The 27,297-nt window shown below is 46.1% G+C and overlaps 1 protein-coding gene and 1 pseudogene across 1 annotated transcript in view; both read left to right on the top strand.

The window, feature by feature from the left end:
- Positions 1 to 14,542, top strand: part of NHSL2 (NHS like 2) — a 262,419-nt gene extending 247,877 nt beyond the window's left edge. The window contains exons 3-8 of the mRNA XM_057719248.1: positions 1,342 to 1,469; positions 1,776 to 1,971; positions 3,767 to 3,898; positions 5,139 to 7,466; positions 9,645 to 9,777; positions 10,614 to 14,542. Coding sequence (XP_057575231.1) covers positions 1,342 to 1,469; positions 1,776 to 1,971; positions 3,767 to 3,898; positions 5,139 to 7,466; positions 9,645 to 9,777; positions 10,614 to 10,938 — 3,242 coding nt within the window. The 3' untranslated portion in view covers positions 10,939 to 14,542. The remainder of the gene's footprint in view (positions 1 to 1,341; positions 1,470 to 1,775; positions 1,972 to 3,766; positions 3,899 to 5,138; positions 7,467 to 9,644; positions 9,778 to 10,613) is intronic.
- A 9,988-nt stretch (positions 14,543 to 24,530) lies between these two features.
- LOC130842582 (non-histone chromosomal protein HMG-17-like) lies at positions 24,531 to 24,802 on the top strand (annotated as a pseudogene).
- Positions 24,803 to 27,297: the final 2,495 nt, after the last annotated feature.

Raw genomic sequence — 27,297 nt, 5'->3', positions numbered from 1 at the left:
TTCTGAATGGAAAAGATCTCATCTCTTACTACTCTCAGGTTTCCAGAAGCACCTGGCGCAGGGCTGGATCCCCAAGAGAACATTTGTTAAGTGAACATTAAAAGTGAAAAGAAGTCTTATGAGCTGTCATTTATCCATACCAACAAAGGCTAACTTTTACGGAGAATAGAAAACTGCAGAGGGGCCATCCAGCTGGACAACAGCCATGACTCCCACCTCCCTGCCAGGGCAGTGGCAAGCTTAGAGAAGCAAGATTCCAAGGAACACCCTGAGCCATGTGTTCAGATGAGAGAGGAGCTGCCATGCAGAAAGAGTCAGTGTGCTCTGTGTTGCCACCATGGGCAGAATGAGGACAGGTGGGTAGAAACCTAGGGGCAGGCAGATTTCACCTCAAGATAAGGAAGAACTTTTCTGACATGCCTGAAAGCCCCAACTGTCCTTGGATGGAATGAGCTGCCTTGGGAGGAAGGCTTCCTTGGGAGGAAGGCTTCTCTGCAGGCAGGTGTGTGTGGAGGCTGAAGAAACACCTGGAAGGGCTGCTGAGGAAGGTGGAGCCCAGAATGGGGTGTTGGACGAGAGAACCCTCAAGGCACCTCCTGACCCCAAGTTTCTATGATTCTTCAAGTCTCTGTTCAAACGTGCAGAGCCCTGGCTGTTCATTCTTTAGTCTCACTTCCTTCACTCATTGAATTCATCGCTTAAATGAAACCCATTCAAATCTTCTGCATCCTTCTTATTCCCCAAATGTGCACCTGAACTTCTCCTTCCTTCCCCACCACTACCTCCACCTTTCCTCGCCTTCACCTTAGCCCCTCTGGAACTGACATTCCCCCCCCCCCCCGCCCCCAGTGGGAGTAAGGTGCAGGGAACCAAGCCTTCAGAGGCTCAGGTAAGAGTTCTCAGCATCCAAGGGAGCATTCCACGTTGGACTTCCCAATGCAACTTTCTTCGTGCTTCACACAGGTCATGTCATTGGTAGGGTTGCAGAAAACCTGAAGAGCTGCAGGGCTTCAAAGAGAGGACCTTTCAGCAGAGAGTAGCAAAAGGCATCTGCATCCTGAGCCTCCTCCTTGAGCTGAGCACTTAAGGTGGGGGCCATGGAGACAAAGACTTGGTCCCCGAACCAGCACAACCCAAATCCATTGACTATCTTTTCTCCTCGTAAGAAATATGCATTTTTCCATTCCCAAATCCAGAGGCTCAGATGCCAGGAACTATCCTAAAGAAACAATGTGGGTCAGACCTGGCAGCTAGAGCAGGAGCCCCCGGCTCACGGTCCTTCCCCGGCCTGGCACTTGGCCGTGGCTCCCTAGAGTGTGTGTCCACTGTGCTGTTTTTCAGAAGAATATGAGGAACAGTACTCGGAGGCCAGACTTCCGGGGCAGACCTTCCGCTCTGCTGATGAGGCCCCTGAGCCCACCCCCAGCCCAAGGCCCCAGTCTGCCAGGCGTCTGGAGTTTGTACTGATGGTGAGTTGCTTCTTCCCCCACCTGGGAAAGCCAGCATGCAGAGCTCGCCCCATGCCCACGGATGGGGGACCTGGAACTGCTTACATTACCCACCGGAAGCTGCTGCTCACCTCTGCTCACCAGCAGAGCCATCCTAAGGCCCTGCCGAGATGGGCCCTACATGGCAGGTGTCTGGCCTGTCAGCCTGTCCACGCTTTCCTGCCTCCCAGATGAAGCCTCCAACCACCCTGCCTAGACAGCCCTCCTGTGGGCACAGCTCGTCTCCAGTCGGGAGCACACCCTTCCCATCACCTTCTTTCCCAACAGCCCACAAAACAGCAGCTGAGCGAGGATGAGACTACCATGCAGGGTGTGAGGGCCCCTGAGGCCTCCCTGAGCCTGCCTACCACAGCCGACAAGCAAGCTGCCTGGAATAGCCCCTTCCCTCTGCCTGTCCTAGAGGAGAAGCGGTGGCTCCAGCCTTGTCCCACGCACTCTGACATCGTGCCCATCAATGTCTCCGGTAGAGTTGCTTAGCATCACCTCTGTTCGCTTCCCTCCATGCCAGCTACAGATCATCCTCTCCAAATGCACTGGGTGCTGGGGGAGGGAGCGAGACTTCTTTGCTACTGGCTCACCCCGCACTGTCAAGGTCGTGGCTCTCGCCAGGGAACGGAGGCATGCTCTTTCTTCACTCTCTACTGGCCCTGCCACACTAACCGAGGCCATCTGATGGCAAAGGAAACTCTCTTAACAGAAAACTCTAAAATTTTATGAATTTGTGTGCTATTTGGAGCATCTGTGGAAACTTAGAGTGTATGAGTTATGTTTGGTTTGGGGAAAGAAAACTTCTTGTGCCAGAAGCTGGGTTTGGAGCACACAGATAGGACTTTCAAGGGGAAGTGTGGGGTTCAGCGTGCTGGCGGTAAATGGGAGGATGAGACCCAGGGCACAGCCTTGGCCAAAGGCCCTGTGGCAATTTGAGTCATCACTCAGTCTCCTAGTGAGGTGGGCCTCCTCTACTTGTGTAAGCCCAAAGAGGGATCCAGTACTACCTTGAGATGGGGAAAATAACGTACAGCTCAGCTGGCTGTGTCTCTGGGGACATGCGGCACCCTGTACCATGCCCATTATTAATTCATTCTCCACACTTCACCGGCTGTAAATGGAAGAGGAGGAGGGTCAGCCATTTCAAAAGGAGATAGGGCCAACGACCTGATGAAAATAAGACCTCCTAACCCAAGGGGACCAGAGCCAGCGCCGGCCCGTGGTGTGCTGGAGAAAGTTGACGAAGATGATGAGGATAGTTCTGGTCACAGGTGGTGATGCTCCCTGGATATGGGGTCATCCAGCACCACTGGTGTCACCTCAGGAAATAGAACCCAGAGCCTAGGGAGATGTACTAAGAGGTATGAGAGCTGAGAGGAGGAACTCACAAAGTGATGGTGGGCACTTTGTTTTTGAACTTCTACTTTACTCTCAATGAGTCTGGCCCTGTGTTTTGCCCACAGAGCCACTTGCTGGGGAGGGGGGTAGCTCTGTGGCCATCGGGTTGAGAAGGGAGGGTTTGGTTAGCCAGCCACTGAATGAGAGACAGTGGGGGTGGGGAAGCAGCAAACCTCACGCCACTGCCCTCACCTTGCCCCTGCCCTAGCAACTCCATAGGAGCAAAGACTAAGCAGGTGCTTTGAGAAAAATAGATCTCAAGCACCACTCAGGGGCGAACTTTGATCAAATGTGATCAAGTGGTTGGAGGGCAGACCATCAGACTGCCTCCTGGATGGTGGGAAGGGTTGGGGCAGCTTCTTGGAGACACTGTCCTCAACTGCCTGAACAAAGGCTTTTCTCTGAGACAAGATTGTAATCAAACAACATCTAGTCTCAACCTGTCTCTCCACTCCAGTGGTTCTCATCCCGGGCTGTACATCGCAATAATCAACCCCCCTGGGGAGTTTGAGAAAATGCTTCCACCTGGGCCCTATTCCCAGAGTATTAAGTGTTCTGAGGTGGGGTCCAGTTATTAGAGTTTGAAAAGCTGCCCAGTTTATTTCGATATGTAGCCAGGGTTGAAAACCGTGGCTCTCAGCCACCTAAGACTCACAGGTGACCCTGGGTGGACCTCTGAAAGCCAGCATGCGTGCTTTGGAGCTGCGGGTGCCCAGGGCCAAGTTGGGAGGGATGGGGAAGAAGGGTCACCTGCCTGGATGCTATTCATGCTCATCGCTACTGCCGTCATCCCTTCTCTTTACCTCAGGCCAGTTTCTACCATACTGTAAACAGAAACCGGGATGCACCAAGTGTCTTTATTTTGGCTACAGGGCAGCAGTTTGATAAACACGCAAGTTTGCGACACTCGTTGTTTAACACAGAGACAGCCGTGAACCCCAAGTCCACCCTGAGGCGGAGGCGGACCATTATTGGATTCTCTAACTATTCCCAGCGAGACCAAGGTGACCCCACCATAGCTGATCCCCCAAACCCTTCTCCTTGCTCACTCTCAGCATTTCTGCAACCCAAGTTGTATTGCTGTGACAGGGAACAAGAAGGATTGGTTGGGGTGGGGGGGGACTTTGGACATTCTGAAAAAGCCAATATAAAAATTAAGGATAATGAAGGGCCTTTTGTCAAGGGCAGCAACTGAATATGGAGAGCAGGTCTCCCAGGCTAATAAATTTGTTATGTTATTGTTTCCCATTATAAGTGGAATATAACTATAAATGTCGAATTTGGCAGGTAGATAAAGAGGGGAATAATCGCTAAAGGTACCATCTTCACAAAACCATTACTGCCATTAAATGAATGCCATCCAAAGAGCACAGACCAGAGAGATATGGATACAAATTCCGGCCTCTCCACTTACTAACTGTGAGGCCTTAGCCAAGTTCCCTAACCTCTCTGAACCTCAGCTTCTTCGTCTGTAAATTGGAAATGATGATTCCAACCCGGTGGAGTGGTCGTGAGGATTAGAGTTATTGTATGTAATTTCCTACCATAGTATGTGTTCAGCAAATGGTAGCTGCTATTGTAAATTATCTTAAGAGTACTCATCATCGTCATCATCGTCGTCATCACCATGTAACATCATCATGTAACATCATCATGATATAATAATTGTTAGGTATATGAGAAAATCTTTGGGGTTTTTCAACATATGAATGATTTCCTCACATCTGTACGTTATCCTCACTTTCTCCTGTTGCCAAGCTAAAAAGTGACAGGTGCCAAAAATGCAACCAGACTCTGAAATTTCCAGCTGTGGCATACTTCTGATGCACTGCTGGAGCTGAAGGGCACACGGCTGTCCTTTATCAGTTCGAAAGCCTCTGCTTTCATCTCAGGAGAGGTGAACGCTGAGGTCTGTGGTGGTTTCATGAGCCTGGGGTGAAAGCCTGGGAAAAACCCATGGTACTCCCACGTGGCACTTCAGCTCTGAAAGGCATATTCAAAGCTGGAAAGCCTTTGGCAGCCATCTGCACAATTCAAGGGCACCCTGTGACTCACTGTGTGGTGATGGGCAAGGATCCAACTTCCCCAGCATCCTCATCTATGAAAAGGAAGAACCAAGGAATTCTGACCAAGCTGTTGGCAAATGCTTCTTGGCAAAAATTTGGTGCTCCCATCTCTTTGGTGGCAACTGCCACCAGGGGATCCCTGGCTGTACCACTAACATTCTGTGTTTACCTCCCCCAGGTCACAGCAACAGCCCAGCAGGCAGTGTGGCCCACTCTACCACCTCAGACATCAGGCCCAGCCATTCAGTTCCAGAAGACGTTCATGGAAGAGTTGCCATCAGTCAAGAAGCTCGGTTCCCAAATCTCACCTCACCGGTACTAAGAAATCCTTCTAGTGATCCGGGAGAACCTCTCCAGGCACGTGGTGGCACAAAACCCCCTGGCATGGAGAGCATGGGGATGGTGTACAGCGTCCCCAGTTCTTGCAATGGACCAACAGAATCAACGTTCTCCACTTCCTGGAAGGGAGATGCTTTCACCTACGTGACTCCAAGTGCCACCGCTCAGAGCAGTCAAGTCAATGAAAATGGAAAAAGTCCTTCCTCTGGGAACTCTTGGGTCTCTCTGCACACACTGCCACCTCTGGTTCCTAAGGAGGCTGCTACCCTCCTTGTCACTCATGATATCCCAGCAGGATGCAGTGGGTCCGCTGGCTACTCTGAGCATTCTACTCAACGAAAGCAAGTATCAATACGACCCTCCAAGATTGGCCTTCTGACTGGTGGTACCTCAAGGCTGGAGACAGGCCCAGGTGGGGTCAGCAGATTCCGGGAGCGGTCACTGTCTGTACCCACAGACACAGGCACCACGGATGAGGACTATGACAAGGAGCAGAAGGCTGGTGAAGCCTGCTCCCTGCCTTACGCCAGTACAAGTTCTGAGGGCAGTAACAGTGCCGACAACATTGCCTCCCTCAGTGCCCAACAGGAGGCCCAGCACAGAAGGCAGAGGTCCAAAAGCATCTCACTCAAGAAGGCCAAGAAGAAGCCTTCCCCTCCGACTCGCAGTGTCTCACTGGTCAAAGATGAACCAGTCCTCTTGCCAGAAGGTGGGTCAGCGCTGCCCAAGGACCAGAGGCCCAGGAGCCTTTGCCTCTCCTTGGAACACCAAGGACATCACTCATCCCACCCAGATACTCAGGGTCACCCAGCTGTGCCAACCTTCAAAGACCCAGAAGGTACACAATTCGCCCACCACTGGTATCTTACTGACTGGAAGTCTGGTGACACCTACCAATCCTTGTCCAGCTCCAGCACTGCCACTGGCACCACAGTCATTGAGTGCACCCAAGTTCAGGGCAGCTCAGAGTCTCTTGCCTCCCCTTCCACCTCCAGAGCCACGACGCCTTCCCAACTTTCCATCGAGGTAGAGGCCAGGGAGATATCCTCTCCAGGAAGGCCCACTGGGCTGATGTCACCCTCCAGTGGATACTCAAGCCAGTCAGAGACACCAACACCCACTGTCTCCATGTCCTTGACCCTGGGCCACTTGCCCCCTCCAAGCGGCAGTGTCCGGGTGCGTCCAGTGGTACCTGAGAGGAAGTCATCACTACCCCCAACATCACCAATGGAGAAAATGTCCAAGTCACGGCTATCGTTTGACCTACCATTGACATCTTCAACCAACCTGGATCTGTCTTGTATGAGTATCTCCATCCGAAGCAAAACCAAGGTGAGCCGGCATCACTCAGATACAAATTTTGGGGCCAAGCTGGCCCAGAAAACTAGCCCCAACCAGCCAATCATGCCCATGGTTACTCAGTCTGACTTACGTTCTGTTCGCCTGAGGTCAGTCAGCAAGTCTGAGCCAGAAGATGACATTGAGAGCCCTGACTATGCTGAGGAGTCAGGAGCTGAAGTCTTCACCTTGCCAGAGAGAAAGATGAAACCTCCCATAGCCGAGAAGCCCCCGCTGGCCCGAAGGCCTCCAAGCTTGGTCCATAAGCCACCATCTGTCCCTGAGGAGAACCCACTAATTTCGCCTACCTTGGCTATGACCCCCAAGAGCTCAATTCAACACATGAGGCCACTCTCTCAAGATATCTACATGGTGGTGCGGAAACCAAAGTCCGGCAGCTCCCCTGAGAGCAGAAGTCCGAGGGAGTCAACAGCACCCTCATCTCTTGTTTTCACACCTTTTGCCAGTTCCTCTGGTGCTTTCTTCTCAGGAACACAGCAACCTCCCCAGGGAAGTACAGAGGATGAGGGCCCCAAGGGGAGAGCCCTGCCTGAAAGAATTAGCCTCCAGAGTCAAGAAGAAGCTGAGAAAAAGAAAGGCAAGATTCCACCTCCTGTACCAAAAAAGCCCAGTGTGCTGTACCTGCCTCTCACCTCACCCACGGCTCAAATGGAGGCCTACACAGCCGAACCAAGGTTGCCTCTCAGCCCCATAATCACCCTGGAGGAAGATGTCAAGTGTCTCCCAACTAGTGACCACCTGCCATTGGCTGGTACAAGGACCACCTCCACACAGCAGGCCGGCAGCGAAAGGGAGGCAAGCCCTCCAGGTTAGTAAAGTGTCTGCTGGCTTTTCCTTTCAATCCCAGGAGAGACGAGGGTGAAGACAGAGTGCCAGAGGCAGAAGCAAATGCCCCCAGATAATGATCCTGATCCCAGGGTGACCAAATCAGTAGGGGACACCTCTTGAGGGTTTCAGTTACTCTAAATTGGTCTCACTGCCCTTGGGCGGATCTCCAAGGCCCAGTTTGGGCCAATCTCCCCTGGAACCCCCAGTGCTGAGCTGATGAAATCAAAGTAGGTCTTAGCACTTAGGAGCCCATCTTCCTCTCAGGCAGGCATCTCCTGCCGTAGGCACTATCTCTCCACCTCACTGTATAGCACTTTTCACCAGCCACACTGAATTTCCTTTCATGCATGGGACTTAGTACCCTCCCAGCCTGAGTTCAAGCACCATGGCAGGCTGGCAGGCTCGCAGGCTTCAAACAGTGGCATATGTTACCAGCAGCAGCTTTTCTTAGTGTTTTCTAGAGGAAATGGGGCTCACCTTCTTGGATGGTTTGAGCCTAGCTCTTCCTGGAAACGTAAGACCAGGGTAGATAATGTTTCTCATCCTTTTGGGGGTTTTTCTTGTCTCTTTTTGTTTTAATTGTGGTAAAATACATATAATGTAAAATTTACCATCCTAACCATTTTTAAGTGTACACTTCAGTAGGTGTTAAGCACATTCACAGCGTTGTACAACTGTCACCACCATCCATCTCCAGAACTCTTCATCTTGCAAAACTGAAGTCTGTACCCAGTCAACAATAACTCCCCATCACCCTCCCTCCCTAGCCCCTGGCAGCCACTCTTCTACTTTCTGTCTCTATGAATTTGACTTCTCTAGGGACCTCATATAAGTGGAATCATACAATATTTGTCTTTTGGTGACTGGCTTATTTTACTTAGCATAATGTCCTCCAGGTTTGTCCATGTTTCTCATCCTTTTTGAAACCCTTAACACCAAACATCAAAATCTTATGGCCAATTTCTTGGGTCCCTCGCACTCCATGGATGCTAAAGAAACATGGTTAAATACAATGAACCCAGTGTTACAACCTGGATCTTCCAAAGGGAACTCCATCACAGTGCAGAGGCTTGGGAAAGGCACAAATGCCCAAGGGCCTGCTTTGTCTCTTGGTAGTTGTATAAACGTAGGCAATTTATTTAACTTACTGGAATCCAACTTCACCACCTGTGAACAGCTCATTTTTGTGCTTGATTGTGATTTTTTCCCAGAGACAGAATTTCTTCATTTTTATAGAGTAAAGCACATCATGTTTTTTCTTTATATTAATGCTTGTTTTTGGTCTTAAGAACTCTTTCTCTGGGTGGAGGTCATGATGAGGAGATCCTCATGTATTATCATCTAAAAGCTTTAATGTTTTATTTTTCATATAAGATCTATACTCGATCCACAGTTAATTTCTGGGTAAATTGTGAAACAATCCAATTTAATTTTTAAGTATGCATATGCAAATATCCCAGCACCACTTATTGATTTGATGACAGGTTTAGTCCGGATCTTTTATCCCTCTGTTCTGAAGGGAAAAGCATCTATCAAAAATGACCAGGTGTGTTTAGGACTGATTCTGAGCTCTGAATTCCCTTCCAAGACTACTTTTCATCATGTATTAAAATCATGCTCTGTTAATAAATCTTGATATCCAGTACAAAAAAAAAATCTTATGGCCAAAAAACATCTTATGGCCTTCCTTGAGCTGATTTGAACTTTCAACGTAAGTTAAATCATTGTGACTAAAACAAGCAAACAAATCAAAGCCACGGGTAATTTTAGAATCTGCTTCCTCAAACTCCACAGGCTCCCTCTGAAATTCAGATAGGTCCCACTCCCACCCACTGGTTGAGTCATTGCTTTAGATTGCTCTCAGCTCCTTGAGTTTTAAAAATGATGCATTTAAAACAAAAGAATATTCAGGCAACCTGTTGTAATGGAAAAGGCATGAGAGAACAGGGACCCAGGCTTAGCTTCATCACTCCCTCCACGTTGCATTGGCCAAATTAAAAACCTTAGGAACATCTTGTTCCTCTGCAAAACGGAGACAGCAAGTCGCTACCCTGCTGCCCTCCTAGAGTTGCTTTGAACATCAGATGAAATACATATGAGAATGTGCTTTGTGCTAACAACTGTGGTCAAAGTAATTCCTTCTGATTCTTATGCCTAGGGAGTTTGATGGAAACAAGCACCGAAGAAAAAAGTGTAATCAGTGATAAAACAGCTGAATGGATTGTGGAAGATGATGATGATGTGTTTGTGGCTTCACGCACAACTGAAGATTTATTTACTGTGATCCACAGGTCTGGACCAATTTCCTTAATTCCTATTGCAATTGCCTTCCCTTCTTATACCAGAAGAGAAACTATTACCTCTAAGCAGCCATTAGAATGGAAACTGGAGATTAAGTTCAGATACCCACGTATGTGAACGCATTCTGGGGCCTCACATCTCCAATTCACTGACATCTTTGGGTGAAGTGGAAGAGGGGCTGGTGGGGAAGGGAGGACCAGGTGCAGAGTGAGAGGCCCCTCATCTCCTAGCAACCGCACGGCCTATTGTGGCTCCATCTGCTCTCTCAGAACTCTGCCTACAGTCACAGACAGTTAACCCTTCAAAGAATTCCTTATACCAAAAAATCTCATCAAGAAGTGAAGGGGCCACGAGGCCGAGCATCAAAGCAGAAGCTTAGGCAAAGGGGGACCAGACGGGGATCCAGTTATTGGACAAGGGCACAAAGCAGGGGCTCGATGATGAGGAAAAGGAAAAGAGCCCAGTTATCGGAGTTGGAGCACCAGTTCAGAACAGGATCATCTCCTGGGCTGTCTTCATTCAGAGTCACTGAGCTACGAGCTTTGACTCCTTAAATTCTTCCTTGGTACCAGAACCTGGGCAGGACTGAGCCTGCAGGCACAGGCCAAGTGACTCCAGCTGTGGGCATTGAAAGGACTGTAGGGAAAGGGGGCCAGACAAGGGACTCTGAGGACGTAGCAGAGAGAGAGAAAGCTGGTAAGTATGACTGCTCACAAGGCTGTTGCATAGAAGTTCCCAGATCGTGTCACCAGCATTTGTGAAGTTATATGAAGTATTGAAATGTCTGCCGCATGAATTCACTCAAAGCAAACTTTCTCTCATTTAGGTCCAAAAGAAAGCTGCTTGGCTGGAAGGAGCCTGGTGAGGCCTTTGCTGGCGGCAGCAGACCAAGCTTCCACTCACCAATAAGGAACACGGCTGAGTCTCCCATCAGTGAGTTGGCTGCCTCTGCGGGGCCAAGCGGCAGTGCCAACCTAGATGCTGGCAGAAATGATGATTTCAAGGCCTTGCTACAGAAGAAGGGAAGCAAGGCAACTCCAAGGTCCCGCCCCTCAGCAGCTGAACTGCTGAAGACCACTAACCCCTTGGCTCGTCGAATTATTGCACAATTTTCAAAAGACTATGAAACCCCTGATAGCCCCAATACCTAAGCCCTGGGTTCAGCAAGCAAGGTTTAGTTACTAAACGTATGTAGAGAAGAGGGGAGAGAAAAAGGGTTTTAAAAAGGAACCATGGAAATAGCAAAAGAGCCTGCATTTCTTTCACAGTAACTCACACTCTGGACAGCAGGAGAGAGGCCACATCTAGAACTAAAATCATCAGGCACTTTAATCATCTTCAGACATTTTATGTTTTCATACTTACAATCTTGCCCTAACTACCGATTTTCTCCTTATTTCCCCTCAGCGGCATGCACTCAGAAGAAATTCTCAAATGCAAGGGCACATGTGCCATCTTTTCAGTCAATGACCAGGCTGCTCCATCCCTGACTCCTGTCACTGAGGGGCACAGTGAGAGAGCAGATTGGGGGCTGCCAAACCCAGGGGACATAGTGTGCCGTTGCTGATTATTCACTTTCCCAGCAAGGCCCTGATGGCCCTGTGTGAAGAAACAGAAGGACCCTGATGCCTCTTCAACCACGGTATAACTCTCCCCCGTGAGGGGTTTGCAGGTGTGCACTTATTTCGGCATGGGGTTGATTGGATGGCTTTTGTCATGCAAAATATGAATGTGACTCTGTCCTGAACTTCATGCCTTTTCAGTTTGATTGTCTACACGGAGATCAGGGTGATGAGTTTCAGTAAACATATAGACACCCCCCCCCCACTCCCCACCCCTTTACTTGAAAAGGTTAGGACTGGGTTGCTTTGGATGAACCAAGTCAGCTAACAAATGAGGCAGCCATTTGTTCACTCAGATCTATCCAAGGTAACTCACGTGTGCACCTTGAGATCCTTCAAGTGTCTACCAACAACAATAGCTAGTGTCTGTGCCCAGCTTATGCTGCAAAGAACTCTCTTTTCATTTGCATATAGCATTCATTACAGGAAGTCATTAGCTGAAGGAGCAGCATCCTCAAAGGCTCAAGGAGGAGAGAAAGTAAGTGTAACTTGCCCACCACCATTCAGTTCAGATTGTGGTTTGTGATTGGTTTTGTTTTGTTTAAAGGAAATCTTCCTCTATTTCCAAACCAAGGACGTACAGACAAAAAGGATAGATCCAAAATCTGAAAAGCGGCCTTGCAAGTTGCTATGGCCCATAACCCAAAAAAGGGCTACCTTTTGCCATTTAGGTTCTGCTGTTTGACCAATATTCAATTAACCGTGCTGGGGGAGAATGTAAGAACTGGGGCAAATGGGATGCTGACAGAGCCCCTGAACAATCATTGTGACCCCTTCTCCCCACCCCCTGCCAAAGCTTATAGACACTAACTGCTCTTGTCAGTTCAATTTTCTAAGCAAAGCAAGAGCCGTGATTCATTTGATTTACATATGTCTGGTTTCTGGGAGACTGGGGGTATAAAACAGACAGCATTGAACAAAGAAAACTGGCTGACCAATAATGGAGAATTAATTGGCCACCATTCGCAAGAGGGCAAAAGGAACGTCAAATGAAATTGTAGCCGGCTTTACAAAGAGGGTCCCTTGACCTCTTCCTCCTTCACCCCTCACCCAACAGATTCATTGGTCAACCTCTTGGAGGATGTGGTAACTGCCCCCAGAGACAAGCAGATCTTGATTTTGATAGGTCTCAGTAGGAAGCAAGCCCTTTGCCCCAAACTGCCCACACAGTGGACAGAGTAACTGGAAAACCACAGAGTGCTGAGGCGACTTGGGCCTCTCACAGAGAAGCCCTGGGCCTGGGCCCTTGGTTGGTACAGTTCTGAATTCTAGACTTCTGAGTACAGGTCAGGCCCAGCAACTCCCTTGCAATCAGCAACTCCCTCTGATTTAGATAGAAGCTACTTCAAATAATAGACAGTTATTGAAAGCCTAGTTGCTTTTGAAAACATTCCAACTATTTGGTTCAAAGGTCCTGACCAAATTTCAAAGGTTTTGCCTGAAATAAGATTGCATTCCTGGCCTTAATTTATACATGAATGCCACACTTGTCTGCCCCCAGACTCAGAATTCCAAAGGACGGAAACATTTTCCTCTGTGGGGAAATGGAGTGTTTGTGCTTTTTACCTAACAAAAGTGAAAGGCTGCCGGGGCCCTCTACTCCAGAACCATTACGAGCTCTAAAGCAGAGTGTGAGATTCACATAGTATAGGACTTGTTACTTCTGCTGACCTTTCTGGAAGCTTCTTGTTTGGTACTTCTAGTGGGTTTCGCCTCTCCCCTCACCTTGCCACCTCTGGTGGTTTTCCCCAAAGATTCTAAAGCTGAATATCCAGACACCTTGACATTTTCAATTACCTTGAGTCTTGCTTTCCTCTGCAATATTCCATATGCCTGGAATTTTTAGAAGGTCTTCTACCTATTCACTATGGCCCTCCAGTGCCCAGTGGTGTTCCCATTAGCATAAGAGGATTCAGGGCAAGAGATGGTGTGGTCACAGGTAACATTGAGGACTGGTAATATTCATTTAATATTTTGCAACAGGTGGACCTAGTCCCAAACAAACAACCAAGTTGTAGAATTTCTACCAATATTTGATGAACATAATACCAGACAGCTCTCCTAGTCCTAACACTCAATGTCTCGCCTCCCCTTGGCTATCGCAGCACCAACTCTGTCTGCTACCCAAGCACAAACCACAACATTTGCTGCCTTCTGCACCTACTCTGCCAAGACTGGAGAAGAGAGGCTGAAAGCCCCTTCCAGGAAGGCTTTCAGAGAACCTATTGTTGCCACTATTACTAGTGTGAATAAGAATGGTCATTTTTGAAGGTGGAATACAGAAAGGATACAGGGGAAATGAAGTTGGCCCCAGGAAATCAGCTTCCAATTCAAGTTGTTTCTGTCCCTTTGTTTCCTCTGATTCCAATCAATAGCAGCAGGTGGCTCTGCTGGACTGACTTCTGTCTAGTCTGGAGTAGAGGGACTCATCCCCAGGGGAGGAGGTTAATCGGTAGCTAAGAGCGCTTTGCGCTTGGTGGGTATTCATCACGTATTTGTGGTTTAAATGTTGAGGGTAGAGAGCAAGTCATTCCAGCACAACAGGAGGCTTCTCTGCTATCTCCTGTCCTTTGCCTGTCTCAGTTTCTCACCTGGGCCTCCCACCTGGCCCCAACTTGTCCCTCAGTCCCTATTCCTGTGAATTGCATCCCTAGCTGACAGCTCACCCTTTAAGGAGGCAAGACCACAGGCAGCAAAATAGCTTGTGTTAGCTTACTGACCACAGATCGACTAGTTGATCTGGAAACATTACGTTGAATGTGCAAAGACAGAGGAGAGTCCACAAGGCTGTTACAACAAGCGCGTCACTGGACACCCATTTTAACTCTCCGACGACACGGGTCGGATTGCAATCCTGCTGGACCCATCAGTCTGAGCAGATCTGTCCACGCACCTGCTCTCTTTCTCTTCAACAAACTGCTCCTTAAGAAGACAAGTTCACAGTCAGTGCTCTGTTCCTCCAGTGCAGCCTTCCATTATCACCAAGTCTGTAAAAGTGGTCACCCTTCACTTTAATACGATTTGCCAGGGCCAGGACTAGAGTGGGGTGAGTGAGGCGCCTGGGGTGCAAAATTTAAGGAGGCACCCACTCTCAGGGCCATGTAAGTGCCTTACCCTCGTCCCGGCCTTGCGATTTGCACTCTATAAAGGTAATATTGGTTTATCTTCTTCCTATGGACATGTATGATTCTTCTGATTTGGGGGGCGGGTGGGTAACTCCCTATCTGTTGTTGCACCAAATGTTTTATTGCCATGTATTTTTCCACTGCTCTAAAACTTTTTATGCCTACACATCAAAGACTCTTCAATATTATCAGAAAACATGGCTGATTTCCAAGTAACCTGCTCCAAGTGGTAAGTTAGCACCCATTTCAGTCGGGATGCTGACAGGGACAGCCCTTCAGCAAAATAGTGAATGAGTTGGAGGTCTGTATTGGGATCCTCCTTCTCCTCTCTCTGCTCCATTCCCCCCAGACCTTGCTTCTTGGCACCAACTCTCCTGAGTGCCTCCTCGTTTGTCCTCTTCCTTGATAAGGAAAGCATGCTCTCAGGAAAGGGATAAATTCCTTTACTTTGAGATTGTAAGGCTTAATGATACCTCTTTGGAGGGTCACTTGCATTTTAACAGGGAAAAAGCCTTAAGCCAAAGGAATGACGTTCTACTTGTAGAATTTTAGGCGTCAATCAGTTGCAGAAGTGTATTTTTCACCATGGAAAGGTCAAATTCCCTGATGACTAACTCCCTAATATAGAAAATACCTTAATCTCTTGGAACTATCTTAGTAAACTGCTGATGGTCGATTAAATTCTCCTGATTCCCAGTGCTGTTCAGTATGGTTACTACCAAGGGACTCTCAGAAATGGCTACTAAAGCTACTGAGACAGCCTAGATAATTCTTATTGTACCTTAACATTTTTACACAAATGGAATTGATACTACTTAGCATTTGAGTAAAAAACACAAAGATTTAAAGAGTTTGTGGAGATGTGTCCTGTTTATGAAAGGTGAAACTGTCCAATCAGTGTCAGATCAATGTCAGCCCCTGGATTATTAAACTTCTTCGAGGTGCAACTTTACTGCATGCAGTCTCGGCTGCCCCCCAACCCTTATCTGTGTTTTGTGCTACTAGTTCCCCTTGGTGTGAGAATGAGACCAGGGGTATTCCAGAGCACCGGGTCCCTCCAAAGCCTTTACGTGTATTTCAGCTGTACTTGACTAAACTATTAGGGATATAAGAGGATGAGTGGGAAAGAGGTACAAAGAGCTACCTTTGACAAAGGGCAGCAAAAATGATAAGGATTTTAACAAGGATATGAAACAAACAAATTTTGGAATACTCTGAGACATTTGTAGAGGAATACAGTAGGAAATGGTTATAGGCACACATTTGAGGCACTTTTAATAAGTTTAACAAAAAAGCAATTTGCATAAGTAATGGGTTATGTGAAATACGTATCTACTTTCGTTCAGTAAAGCCCAAAATCTAGGCCAGTGGTTCTCAAAGCATGGTCCCAGGACCGCAGCAGCAGCATCCCTATAGTGTGTGTGTGTGTGTGTGTGTGTGTTCCAGTGATGTTATTTCTTCAAGCCCCTGAGTCACTATAGCCACGACTCTCCAAATGATTCCAGCCTTTCCCATCTTTTCTGCTGTCGTTACATTACGTGATCAATCCCTGGCCATGTGATTTATATTGTCATGTTGGTCGGATACATGTTTATTTGGTGTTAAGAAATTTTCAGATTGAATCAACTATTTGCTTAACCTGCAAAAGCCTTTGCTTTGACTTTGTCAGCACATCTGGCCTGTTTTCTGTTTAAAAACAATTTTTTTAATTCACAAAAAGGAAAAAGGAAAGGGTGTTACATTTGTTTGGTAGTGCCAACCCTTAAATGTCCGTCTTCTTCGTGGTGGCTGTTCTCCAGGGGGGCTCTGGCAGAAAGAGATTTGATTTTAAGATTTTGCATATTTGTGGAATTTGATATCAACAAATCTGCAAACAAAATCTGAACTGGAACAACCAGTTAACGCCTCTGTCTTTAATTCCAAGCTTTATGGAAATGTATTCCTTACGTGGTGTTGAGCTCTTTTTAATGTTCAATTTTATAAAATGCTCTGCATGCAAACGCAGCATCGTGCTTATTGTACAAGTCACCTGACACTCATCTCCTCCTCCGTATGTATGATGGTGAAGAAATAGCAACATGTATGTTCTTACCTCTCCTGATCAATTGTAAATTGCAAACCTTTTCATTAATTTTTAAATGAGATATATTTACTCTGGCTAGTAGTTAAAATTTTATTCTTTTTATTATATTTCATTGCTAGTTTTTTCTACTGACTCCAGAGATTACTTTGGGGACTATTTCTTATTTCTAGATTGTTGTACTGATCTTATTTCTATATTTATTTGTAGTCATGGAATGTTAGAGCTGAAAGGGACCAACCTCTCCTTTTACAGATGAGGAAACTATGGCCCAGAAACTCAGATAACTTACACAAGGTCACACAGTGGCATGGCCCAGCCTCAATCCCAGTTCTCCTGCCTCTGGGCCCATTGTTTTTTCATCCAAAGCACTGCATTTATGGAAGACCCACTGACTTCTACTTTTATGACACATGAATTTCCCAGGTATTTCAGTGAACAATATATATGCTTTAAGAAAAATGTTCGAGTTCTTTAGTTAGTGAATCCAAAGACAAATCTGATTTTCAATTTAGAAACATTCATTTCCCTCCAAATTCATATATGTGCCCTATTCTATACAGTGGATGTTTTCCCTAAAAGTTATTTGAAAAATGAATTCTTATAGATTAAATTCCATTTTTTAGTAGAGAAGCTTCCTATGGAAGGGGGTCTTCTGGTGACTTCTTTTGAAAAATGAAAAATCCTCTTGTCAATGTCCCCTAATGCCTCTACTTTTTTTTTTCATTGTGAACTTTTGTAATTGGTATTTATTTAAAGTAGGCCAAACCAATATAGGCTTTCCTAGAATCTACTCTATTCGTCCCTTCTTAAACTTTACAAGATAGTTTCAGACTGTTAGATGCTCATGAGATACTTAGTTGTGTTCTAGAAACTTCTTGATATTTTATCAATCCCTGGGCTCAAATCCTATCTCAATCTTATCAAACGATAAACGAATTTCCTAATCAGTACTGAGCTCTGCATGCAGTTTCTCTTCCAGAACATTCTTTGCCTAATGCTTCTTCGTGTGACCCTCTCTTTAGCTATTCTCAGGCTTCCTTCCATAGCTCATGTGTATCTCACTAGTCTGGTTTAGTGGAGTCGCAGGCAGTGCTCGTCAGATGGAATGGTGTTTCCAGTTATCCCATTGTTCTAATCCTTCTCCTGGACCTCCTGTGGTTTCCCTTTTCAGGAATGCGCAGAGATTGATAGGATTTTCCTCACCATCTAGACCAAGGTTTGACAAACGTTTTCTATAAAGGGCCAGATAGTAACTCTTTTAAGCTTTGTGGGCCACAGGTGGTCTCTGTGGCATAGTCTTCTTCTTTATTACTGTTTGTTTGTTTGCTTGCTTGCTTTACAACACTTTAGAAATGTAAATACCATTCTTAGCTCTTGGGCCATACAAAGCTGCATATTGGATTTGGCTTGCTTGCCATAGTTTGCTGACCCCTGGGACGGGCATTTCTGTGACCCACAAGAGGACTGGGTTGTGTGCCGGGTGATGTGGCTCACTGCCCTCCCATCTCCCACAATGTCACAGAGGTGGGTGGAAAGGGGCTCCATGTGCCAACTAGTACTCTCTGACAGATGCCCTTCATGGACTCTCTCATTCTGCCTCTGTCTCTGTCTGTCTCTCTCTCTTACCACCTTGGTGTAGAAACCCTCATTCTTTTCTCCAGACCTCCTGTACTGGTTATCCAATGTGCCCGTGCTTCCTCAAGTGTGGGGTAAGCTGGCAGGAAAGAATGGATTTCTGAGTTTTCTTATTTCGTTTGTCCCAAACTGGTCAGGAACCCCTGCCCTGGATCATCTGTCCCACTCTGCCCTCTGCTGCCATCACGTGTTGAGGGCCATCTCTGGAAAGTCTGGGGGCCCAGGCCATGAGATTCCAGTTAAGTCTACAGCTTCCTAGGGAAATCACCAGCTCTCTTGGTTCCAATGGCTGGTTTTAAAACCCAAAATGTCCATATGTCCATTTTAATGTGATTTGAACCTGTTCTAAACTCAGCCCCAGCAATGAAACCAATGAGGTATGGGAGGTGTTCTGTGCCCACAGTTTCTCTCCAACTAAATCTTCCTCCTAGACCCCCAGCACTGAGGATGGGCTCCTTGGGATGTCCCATGCAGCACCACAGCCAGCAGGCATTCAGCACACCACCACCTCCTGTTTTCTGAACCCCTAAAAGGATTCCTTAAAGCTTCTTCACATTTCTCTCCATCTCACTCCCATCTCTACCTCTCATGCTACTTGGGGGTGTAAAGTTCGGTTTCACATTTTCACATTTGCTCATATAAATATTGGGGGATGCAAGTGAACGGCAAGGTGTGTGCCTCTGTGTGAGCGTGGTTTCTCCATCTGGACAGTGAAGGTCCCATTTGCTGGTGTGTGACACACACACACCATCCAGTTCTCTCATCAGTTCTCTGGTGCAGTTCCAGGTCTGATAGGGCTGGTCAAGAGGAGAGGATGGTGGGGGCTCCTGAGGCATTTCCCTTTTCTTGTGTTTTGAAACTTTCTTTCCACTGGCTTGTGCTGGCTTCTCCCAGGAAGCCATTTGAAGAAACTCCTCTTGGGCAATTCTGGACAGGCCTACATACAGAGAGTTAGGACTTTAATTCCATATGAACTCTGTCACTTAGACGTACCTCTCAGGCTGCAGGATTTTTTTAAAAGCTAAGAACATTGTTTCTTGGGACCTTTAGTTTGCTTTCTGTCATTCGAGCCCAGGGATTTACCCACTTACTGAAATCTAGATTTTAAAAAGTCAGAGACACAAGTAGCTTTAAGATTTCCCTATCTGAAAGCATCCATGAAACAGTTTCTTTCTGCCGTTTGTTTAGGATTTCCAGCCTTAAGAAGGGAAACAGACTTGTACCTTGGACTCTAAATCAGCAAAATACCACACTTGCCAAAAGCAAAATGAGGAAGGAGGATTGGCTAGTCCTGCTCTGCATAGCCAGGAGAAGGACTTTTGTTACGTTAGCCCTCACCATTCAATGCTTACTGAGTGCCAATGGCACACTCAAGAAAAATAAGGGGGACAGGAATTTGCAGACCAATATCCTAAACTGGAAGGCAGAGATAAGGCAATACCCCCAGTGATGAGAATGTATCCCTGGATAAAAATTTCAAGAAGCAGCATAAACTAGGAGAGATTGTCATCCCGGTCTTTTTAGAATTCCAACACAAAATGGAAGAGAGCCCTCTGAGGGGTATTACAAAGTGTTTTTCTTGTCTTTCTTTCTTTTTATTTTTTATTTTTTTTCTCTAAAAGAAAAAGCATTCCTTACTGGCTTGCTACCAGCAATTGAACTGTATTCTTTATATAGCTAGAGCTGTTTGTGTCTTCTTAAAATAAACTTTTTTCTGTTAGTATCGTTTTCTGTTTCGCCCTCTGGTTCTCATTGTAGCAATGACGCCTTTATCCAGACACTAAGCCCCGTTCATGAGTATGTTTTCCAAATGACAGAAGTGTGGGGTGCACAAACATGAGCTTTGATTTGCACAAACACTTGAGAGCCCAAAACAGATATGTGGGACACAGGGTCTTGCAGAAACCTGGCCCACCAAACTGTGAACCTAAGTTATAGGGGCAGGGAATCTGTCTTTGAGGACTTTGTCTCAGGGATTCTAGTTCAACTGCTCCTGGAAGCAACAAGGGGCCTCAGACAGGTGCGGCTCTGGTGAAGTGGGCACCGGTTACCAGGCTTCTGAGGGGAGGAGGTTGCTGTAGCAACTGTGCTCAGGGTACGCACTCCTTCTTTGTTCTCTGGCTCAATGAAGGTACCCAGGAGGGCAGACCAGAGTGAGTCAGGGCTGGGAGCAAAAAACACAGACCAGATGTAGCCCAGATCACTTCCATACCTCAAGAAGGGTATGGTCCTACCATGTAGGGGGTGACAGCTATATTCAAGGGTCAAGTCCCATCCAAAAGGAGCTTTGTTCTCTGGTCCCAATCGGCTCAGGCCTCTAAGGCTGAGGCCCTTGCAGCCAGCGTCCTTGTCTCCCCAGGCCCCGTGCTAGCTCACGTCCCCTGACACCACTGGGCTGATCTTCCAAAAAGACACCACAGAGCTTGAAACAACCTAGAAATCTTACATGGGAAGGGAGAGCGGCCTGGGCTACTCTCAGACAATAGCAGGTGTCAAGACTTAAGACCAAGGTCAGAGAAGGAGACTGGCTTGAGGTGGGCCTCACAGCAAGCAGTACCTCGGTGAGACCCTGTGGTTCAGGGGCTAGTGTTGACCCTGGCAGGATCTGGGCCTGCTTGCACCCCGCCCCTCCCCCATGAGCTGGGGAAGCTTTGAGGGATTGACCCACACTTGCCAAATTCACAAAAGACATGTCAAAAGCAGGGGCCGGCATATTAACCAAAGAGAGAACACACCTTTAAAGCACAGGTCATAAACAGGAGGCCTGCAGACTGAATTAAGTACTCATATGTTGCCAGGAGTGCACAATGTTGGTTTTTAAGTTTTCAAAATGTAGATGGGGCACCAACTCTCCACTTTATCTAGTTCCCCACCACTCCCTGTTACATGAAGCCCAATCACCTTCATTCATTTATATCACCTGCCCGGCTCCTGAAGGCATTTGAGCCTGTGATCCCTTGTTGCAGGTTGGGTTCCTTGGGAAGCAGACTCAGGGATGGAGTTTGGTGTGCAAGATGTTCATTAGGAAATGTCTGAGGGATTGACATCTGTGGGAGAGAAGGGAAGGAAAGAGGCTTAGGCTGAAGGAGAAAAGAGCAGCAATGCATGTGCACAAAGCCTTGGCTGACTCGACAGAGAGTTCAGGCGCTAACGTGACCTGTCAGAGTTGTCCCATTCAAGCCAAAGGCAGGCTTTCACATCCCTGTTTGAGTCAATCCCTAGCTGCGGGCCACCCCACCAAGGTCCTGACCTTGGGTGAGGTGACTCTCTCCAGTAGAGGCAATCCCCAAAGGAGTTGATAGCTAAAGAAGGTTCTCAGCTAACAGCACTCCCAGCAGCTGGGGCAACATCTGCCCTTGAAAGGGGACCTGGGCAACACAGTTTTGTGTCCATCACAGGTGTCTTTCTGCCAAAGCACAGTGCAGGTTAAACACTTACAAATTCTTATTTTCTGGTTCCTACCCCTTATATCAAAAAGATTACAGTTTGTCTGATGAGGTTCATAGCTTTCTTAAATTATAGTCACCATCTCAGGATATATACCAGTAGCCTCAGTTGGCTTTTGGGGTTTCACAAGCCTCATTCATGCCCATTAACAAGCCCTCTATGAGGACATGTCACAGATGCAAATGGATAAGTAATCCATCACAAGATACCAGGAATAAAATGGTACCATCATCTATCAAGCACCTGCAGTGGGCCAGGCATTTCATGGTCCTCCAGCCACTTCTTTTCTTCATCCAGTCAGAAAAAATGTAACGAGCTCCTTCCACCTGCCTGGCAGGGTGCTAGGTGCTAAGGGTAGAGTAGTGACCAACACAGACACCATGCCCATCCCTCATGGAGCTTACCGTCCAGTGCTGCCACTGCTGAGACTAGTTCAGCCTGCAGCCCTGGGGACCAGGACCAATGGGCCTCACGTTCCTGTTATCTGGGAGTCACCACCCTGGATATGAACTCCCCTGGTCATCTCTTTTCTCTCAATACTGATTTCATCCTGCTCTAGGCTTCCACTCTCCTACCCAACCTTCCACGGCCCCCCTCCCTCCCATCCTTTTCAACTGTGCCCACTAGAATCTCAATTCTAGCGATTAACAATTACCCCTACAGCCCCAACAGAAAGCACCCCTACACATTCCTTAACTGAGATCTCACTCTCCTCTGAGAACCCCACTTCTCCTATAGGCCTCTCCCCAGAGATATTTCCCTCCCCAAATACTTCTGCATATGGAGGTGGAGTGGGTCCCTTCTTCACTCCCCACTGTAGCTTCTAGACCATGATTGCTGAACCTCTCAATCACTCCCCTTCATTCAGTCTTCCTCTCCACCCCTAAATTTGTCCAAATCCGGGGTCACTTCAACCTTCATGTGGAAGACCCATTGCAAATCTCTGGCTTCTTCTTCCTTTCCTGCTCTCCTCTGACGGCCTCCTCTCCTGCTCCATTCACCCACTCTCAAGGTCACAAATGAACCTTGTCATCCTCCAGAATTGCTATATCACTGAAATCCTAATTTTAGTTTCCCACAACCTCCTAGCTTTCCAACTCTCCCATTGTTACTCCATGACACTGTTCAACTTCATTGAGACCTCCAATAACATAACACATTCATTCATTCATTTATTCATTCAGTGTTTAGTAGGCATCTAACACACCAGACACTGTATTAAGTACTGGAAAGACAGCTTTGAATATGACAAACATCATCCCTGCTCTCAGGGAGCTCAGTGTACTTTTTATTTACATTATAGAGCTTCTCTCTCTGTTAACTACTTCCCCAATTAGTTCAGGTCTAATATTTTGACCACCCTCTTGCGAATATCCTCAACTACTTTAGTTCCATTTGTCCTTCCTCCTGCCCACCAGGTATAACCCCACCTGGATCAATCCAACTGTCCACATTCTGTTTTCCCACACCCAGACTGCTGGAGAAGATCATGCACAGTCACACAAACTGATGTTCTCCTACTGAAAAGGGGCCTTGAGTTCTACTCAAAAAAAAAATCAATCTCTCTCATTCCATAATCAGCTCTCCTGTTCATCACAACGTCAAACATCCACTCTCCTCAGACTCAAAACCCTCCACTAGTCTCCTCTCGCTGCTACTTCTCCAGTAGATGATGTTGACACCTGCTTCTCAGAGGAATTAGAAGCCATCAAACAGGAAGTCCTTTACCTTCATAACAAGTCCACAGTCCCAGCTGTGTGTTGCTCACTTCCTTATCCTCCCTCTATCCTGCACCTCCAACATCTCCTTTCCAATGAACATTTAGTCAACAAATATTAACTGAGCATGTACTATGAGAGAGGCACTAATCTAGGAGCTGGGACTATAATGGTAAGCAAAACAGTCAATGTTTCTGTCTTTAAGGAGCTTACATTCTAGTTTGAGGGAACAGACAACACATTGGTAAACAAACAAGCAAGATGATTTTAAATTATTAAGGAAATACAATAGCATGTTATGATAGAAAGTAACAGGGGAGAATTATTTTGGATAAGGTGGTCAGGGAAGGCATTTGTCAGGAGGTGGTGTTTGAGCTGAAGGGAACAATGTTGTGTTTTAAACACATGAAGTTTGAGATTCTTATTGGTTATACAAGTAGAAATACTAAGTAGCGAGCAGGTTATGTGAAGCTGGAGCTTAGAAGAGAAGTCAGGGCAAGAGATATAAATTTGGAGCCATGAACATATAGGTGTATTTGATGCCATGGTACCAAATGAGCTGACCTAGGGAGAGAATGTAGACAGAGGAGAGAATCACGACAGAGCTGTGGGAAACCTCCAACACTTAGAAGCTGAGTGGAAGAAGATCAGCAAAGAAAATTGAGACAGAGCAGCAGAAGGAGAAAACCCAGAGAATGCAGTGTAATGAAAGCCAAAAAGGAAGGGTTTACAAGCAGGAAGGAGTGACCAACTACGTCAAGTGCTGCTGAGAGATCAAGTAATATGAGGGCTGAGAAGTGAACACTGGATTTGTCAGATGGATGATAAGAGCAGTTTCAGTAGAGTTGTAAAGTGGAACCCCAATTGGAGTCAGTTGACTGGAGAGTGGGAAGAGAGGGAGTGGAAAGAATGACTACAGACAAGAATTTCGAGAGTTTTTGCTGTGAAGAAGTGCAAAGAAATAGGAACATTAACTGGTGAGGGAAACAGAGGTGAGGGAGTATTTTTAGGGAGCAGTGTGAAGAAGAGGCGAGGGCAACCCCCGGACGAACCAAAGCCCGTGCACCACTGCATCCCCATGTCCAGTGCACATGTCCTGCCACGGTTGCCACCATGCCCAAGAGAAAGGCTGAGGGAAAGCAAAAGGAGATAAAGCCAAGGTGACGGACGAACCACAGAGAAGATCTGCAAGTTTATCTGCTAAACCCGCTCCTCCAAAACCAGAGCCCAAGCCTAAAAAGGCCCCTGAAAAGAAGGGAGAGAAGGTACCAAAAGGGAAAAAGGGGAAAGCTGATGCTGGCAAGGATGGGAATAACCCTGCAGAAAATGGAGATACCAAAGCAGACCAGGAACAGAAAGCTGAAGGTGCTGGAGATGCCAAGTGAAGTGTGTGCATTTTTGATAACTGTGTAGTTCTCGTGACTGTACAGTTTGAAATACTACTTTTATCAAGTTTTATAAAAATGCAGAATTTTGTTTTCCTTTTTTTAAGCTATGCTGTTAGCACACAGGACATTTCATTGTTGTTTTTGGGGGGAAGGGCACATGTCACTAACAGATTGTCTCTGAAGCTGGATTGACGTGGGGAAAAAACACTTTTCCCGTCTAGTTTTGAGAGACTTCCTCTTGGTTCCCAGGAAGGAGGGATTCCTTGATTTGACACACAGTAGCCACCATGGCACAAATGCCTTGTGGTGTGGAAAAACTAAAATTAGTTTTTATGTCCTCTTCTCCCTCTCCACCTTCAGCATAGACTTAACTCCCTTAAGCCCAGAGACCTGTTGCAATCTGACCCCCAAAGATTGGTTACCAGTATGTCAGGTAATCTGGACTTTCCAGTGTCACCACTGAGATGGCATCCCTCAAAAGAGCAGCGATTCCTTTTTTATATTGTGGATCTTCAGATCGATACTTCTGCCATTTTCATTTCCATTTCCTGAAAGTCAGGGTTGGCTTGTGAAAAGTTGTTAAACAACATGCTAAATGTGAAATGTCAACCCTCACTCTAAACTTTCCCTGTTCAGAGCATCACATGAAGACTTCACTGGGTTTTATAGTGGCTTTCTGATTTTGGTAGTCCATTGAAAAAGGGAAAATGAAAGTTGTTATATACTGTTAACAATTGTCTGCCCATGTCCTTCCTGAAATACCATGATTGTTTATGAAAAGTATCTTTAAGAAAGCTGGATACAGTTTGGCTTGGGGAAAAAAAGAGAAAGGGTCTGAGAAAACATTTGAAGAGATTGTAGTCAAAAAATTCCCTAACACGGGAAAGGAAATAGTCAATCAAATTCAAGAAGCACAGAGTCCCATACAGGATAAACCCAAGGAGAAACACACCAAGACACATATTAATCAAACTAACAAATATCAAATACAAAGAAAAAATATTAAAAGCAGCAAAGGAAAGGCAACAAATAACATACAAGGGAATACTCATAAGGTTATCAGCTGATCTTTCTGCAGAAACTCTACAGACTAGAGGGGAGTGCAGGATATATTTAACCTACAACCAAGATTACTCTACCCAGCAAGGATCTCATTCAGATTCAACAGAGAAATCAAAAGCTTTACAGACAAGCAAAAGCTAAGAGAATTCAGCACCACCAGACCAGCTTTGAAACAAATGTTAAAAGAACTTCTCTAGGCAAGAAACAAGAGAAGAAAATGACCTACAAAAACAAACCCAAAACAGTTAAGAAAATGGTAATAGGAACATATGTATTGATAATGTAAATGGATTAAATGCTCCAACCAAAAGACAGACTGGCTGAATGGATACAAAAACAAGACCCGTATATATGCTGTCTACGAGACCCACTTCAGACCTAGGGACACATACAAACTGAAAGTGAGGGGATGGAAAAAGATATTCCATGCAAAAGAAAATCAGATGAAAGCTGGAGTAGCAATACTTGTATCAGACAAAATAGACTTTAAAATAAAAGCTGTCACAAGAGACAAGAAAGGACATTACATGATGATCAAGGCAGCAATCCAAGAAGAAGATATAATAATTGTAAATATTTATGCACCCAACACAGGAGCACCTCAATACATAAGGCAAATGCTAACAGCCATAAAAGGGGAAATCGACAGTAACAAAATAATAGTGGGGGACTTTAACACCCCACTTATACCAATGGACAGATCATCCAGACAGAACATAAATAAGGAAACACAACTTTAAATGACACAATAGACTAGATAGATTTCATTGATATTTATAAAACATTCCACCCGAAAGCAGCAGAATACACTTTCTTCTCAAGTGCACACGGAACATTCTCCAGGATAGATCACATCTTGGGTCACAAATCAAGCCTCAATAAATTTAAGAAAATTGAAATCGTATCAAGCATCTTTTCCAACCAAAACACTATGAGATTAGAAATCAATTACAGGGAGAAAATCATAAAAAACATGAGCACATGGAGGCTAATCATTAGGCTACTAAATAACCCAGAGATCACTGAAGAAATCAAAGAGGAAATAAAAAAATACCTAGAAGCAAATGACAACAAAAACACAACAACCCAAAACCTATGGGAAGCAGCAAAATAAGCTCTAAGAGGGAAGTTTATAGCAATACAATCCTACCTCAAGAAACAAGAAAAATCTCAAATAAACAACCTAACCTTACATCTAAAGCAACTAGAGAAAGAAGAACAAACAAATCCAAAGTTAGTAGAAGGAAATCATAAAGATGAGAGCAGAAATAAAGGAAGTAGAAATGAAAAACACAATAACAAGGATCAATAGGGGGACGTCCCTAGTGGTACAGTGGTTAAGAATCCACCTGCCCATACAGCGGACACAGGTTTGATCCCTGGTACAGGAGGATCCCACATGTCAAGGAGCAACCAAGCCCATGCGCCAC

This window comes from Hippopotamus amphibius, chromosome X (genome assembly GCF_030028045.1).
Source record: "Hippopotamus amphibius kiboko isolate mHipAmp2 chromosome X, mHipAmp2.hap2, whole genome shotgun sequence".
Lineage (NCBI taxonomy): Eukaryota > Metazoa > Chordata > Mammalia > Artiodactyla > Hippopotamidae > Hippopotamus > Hippopotamus amphibius.
The sequence above is the reverse complement of the archived record's forward strand: the minus strand, read 5'-3'. Positions and strand labels throughout refer to the sequence as shown.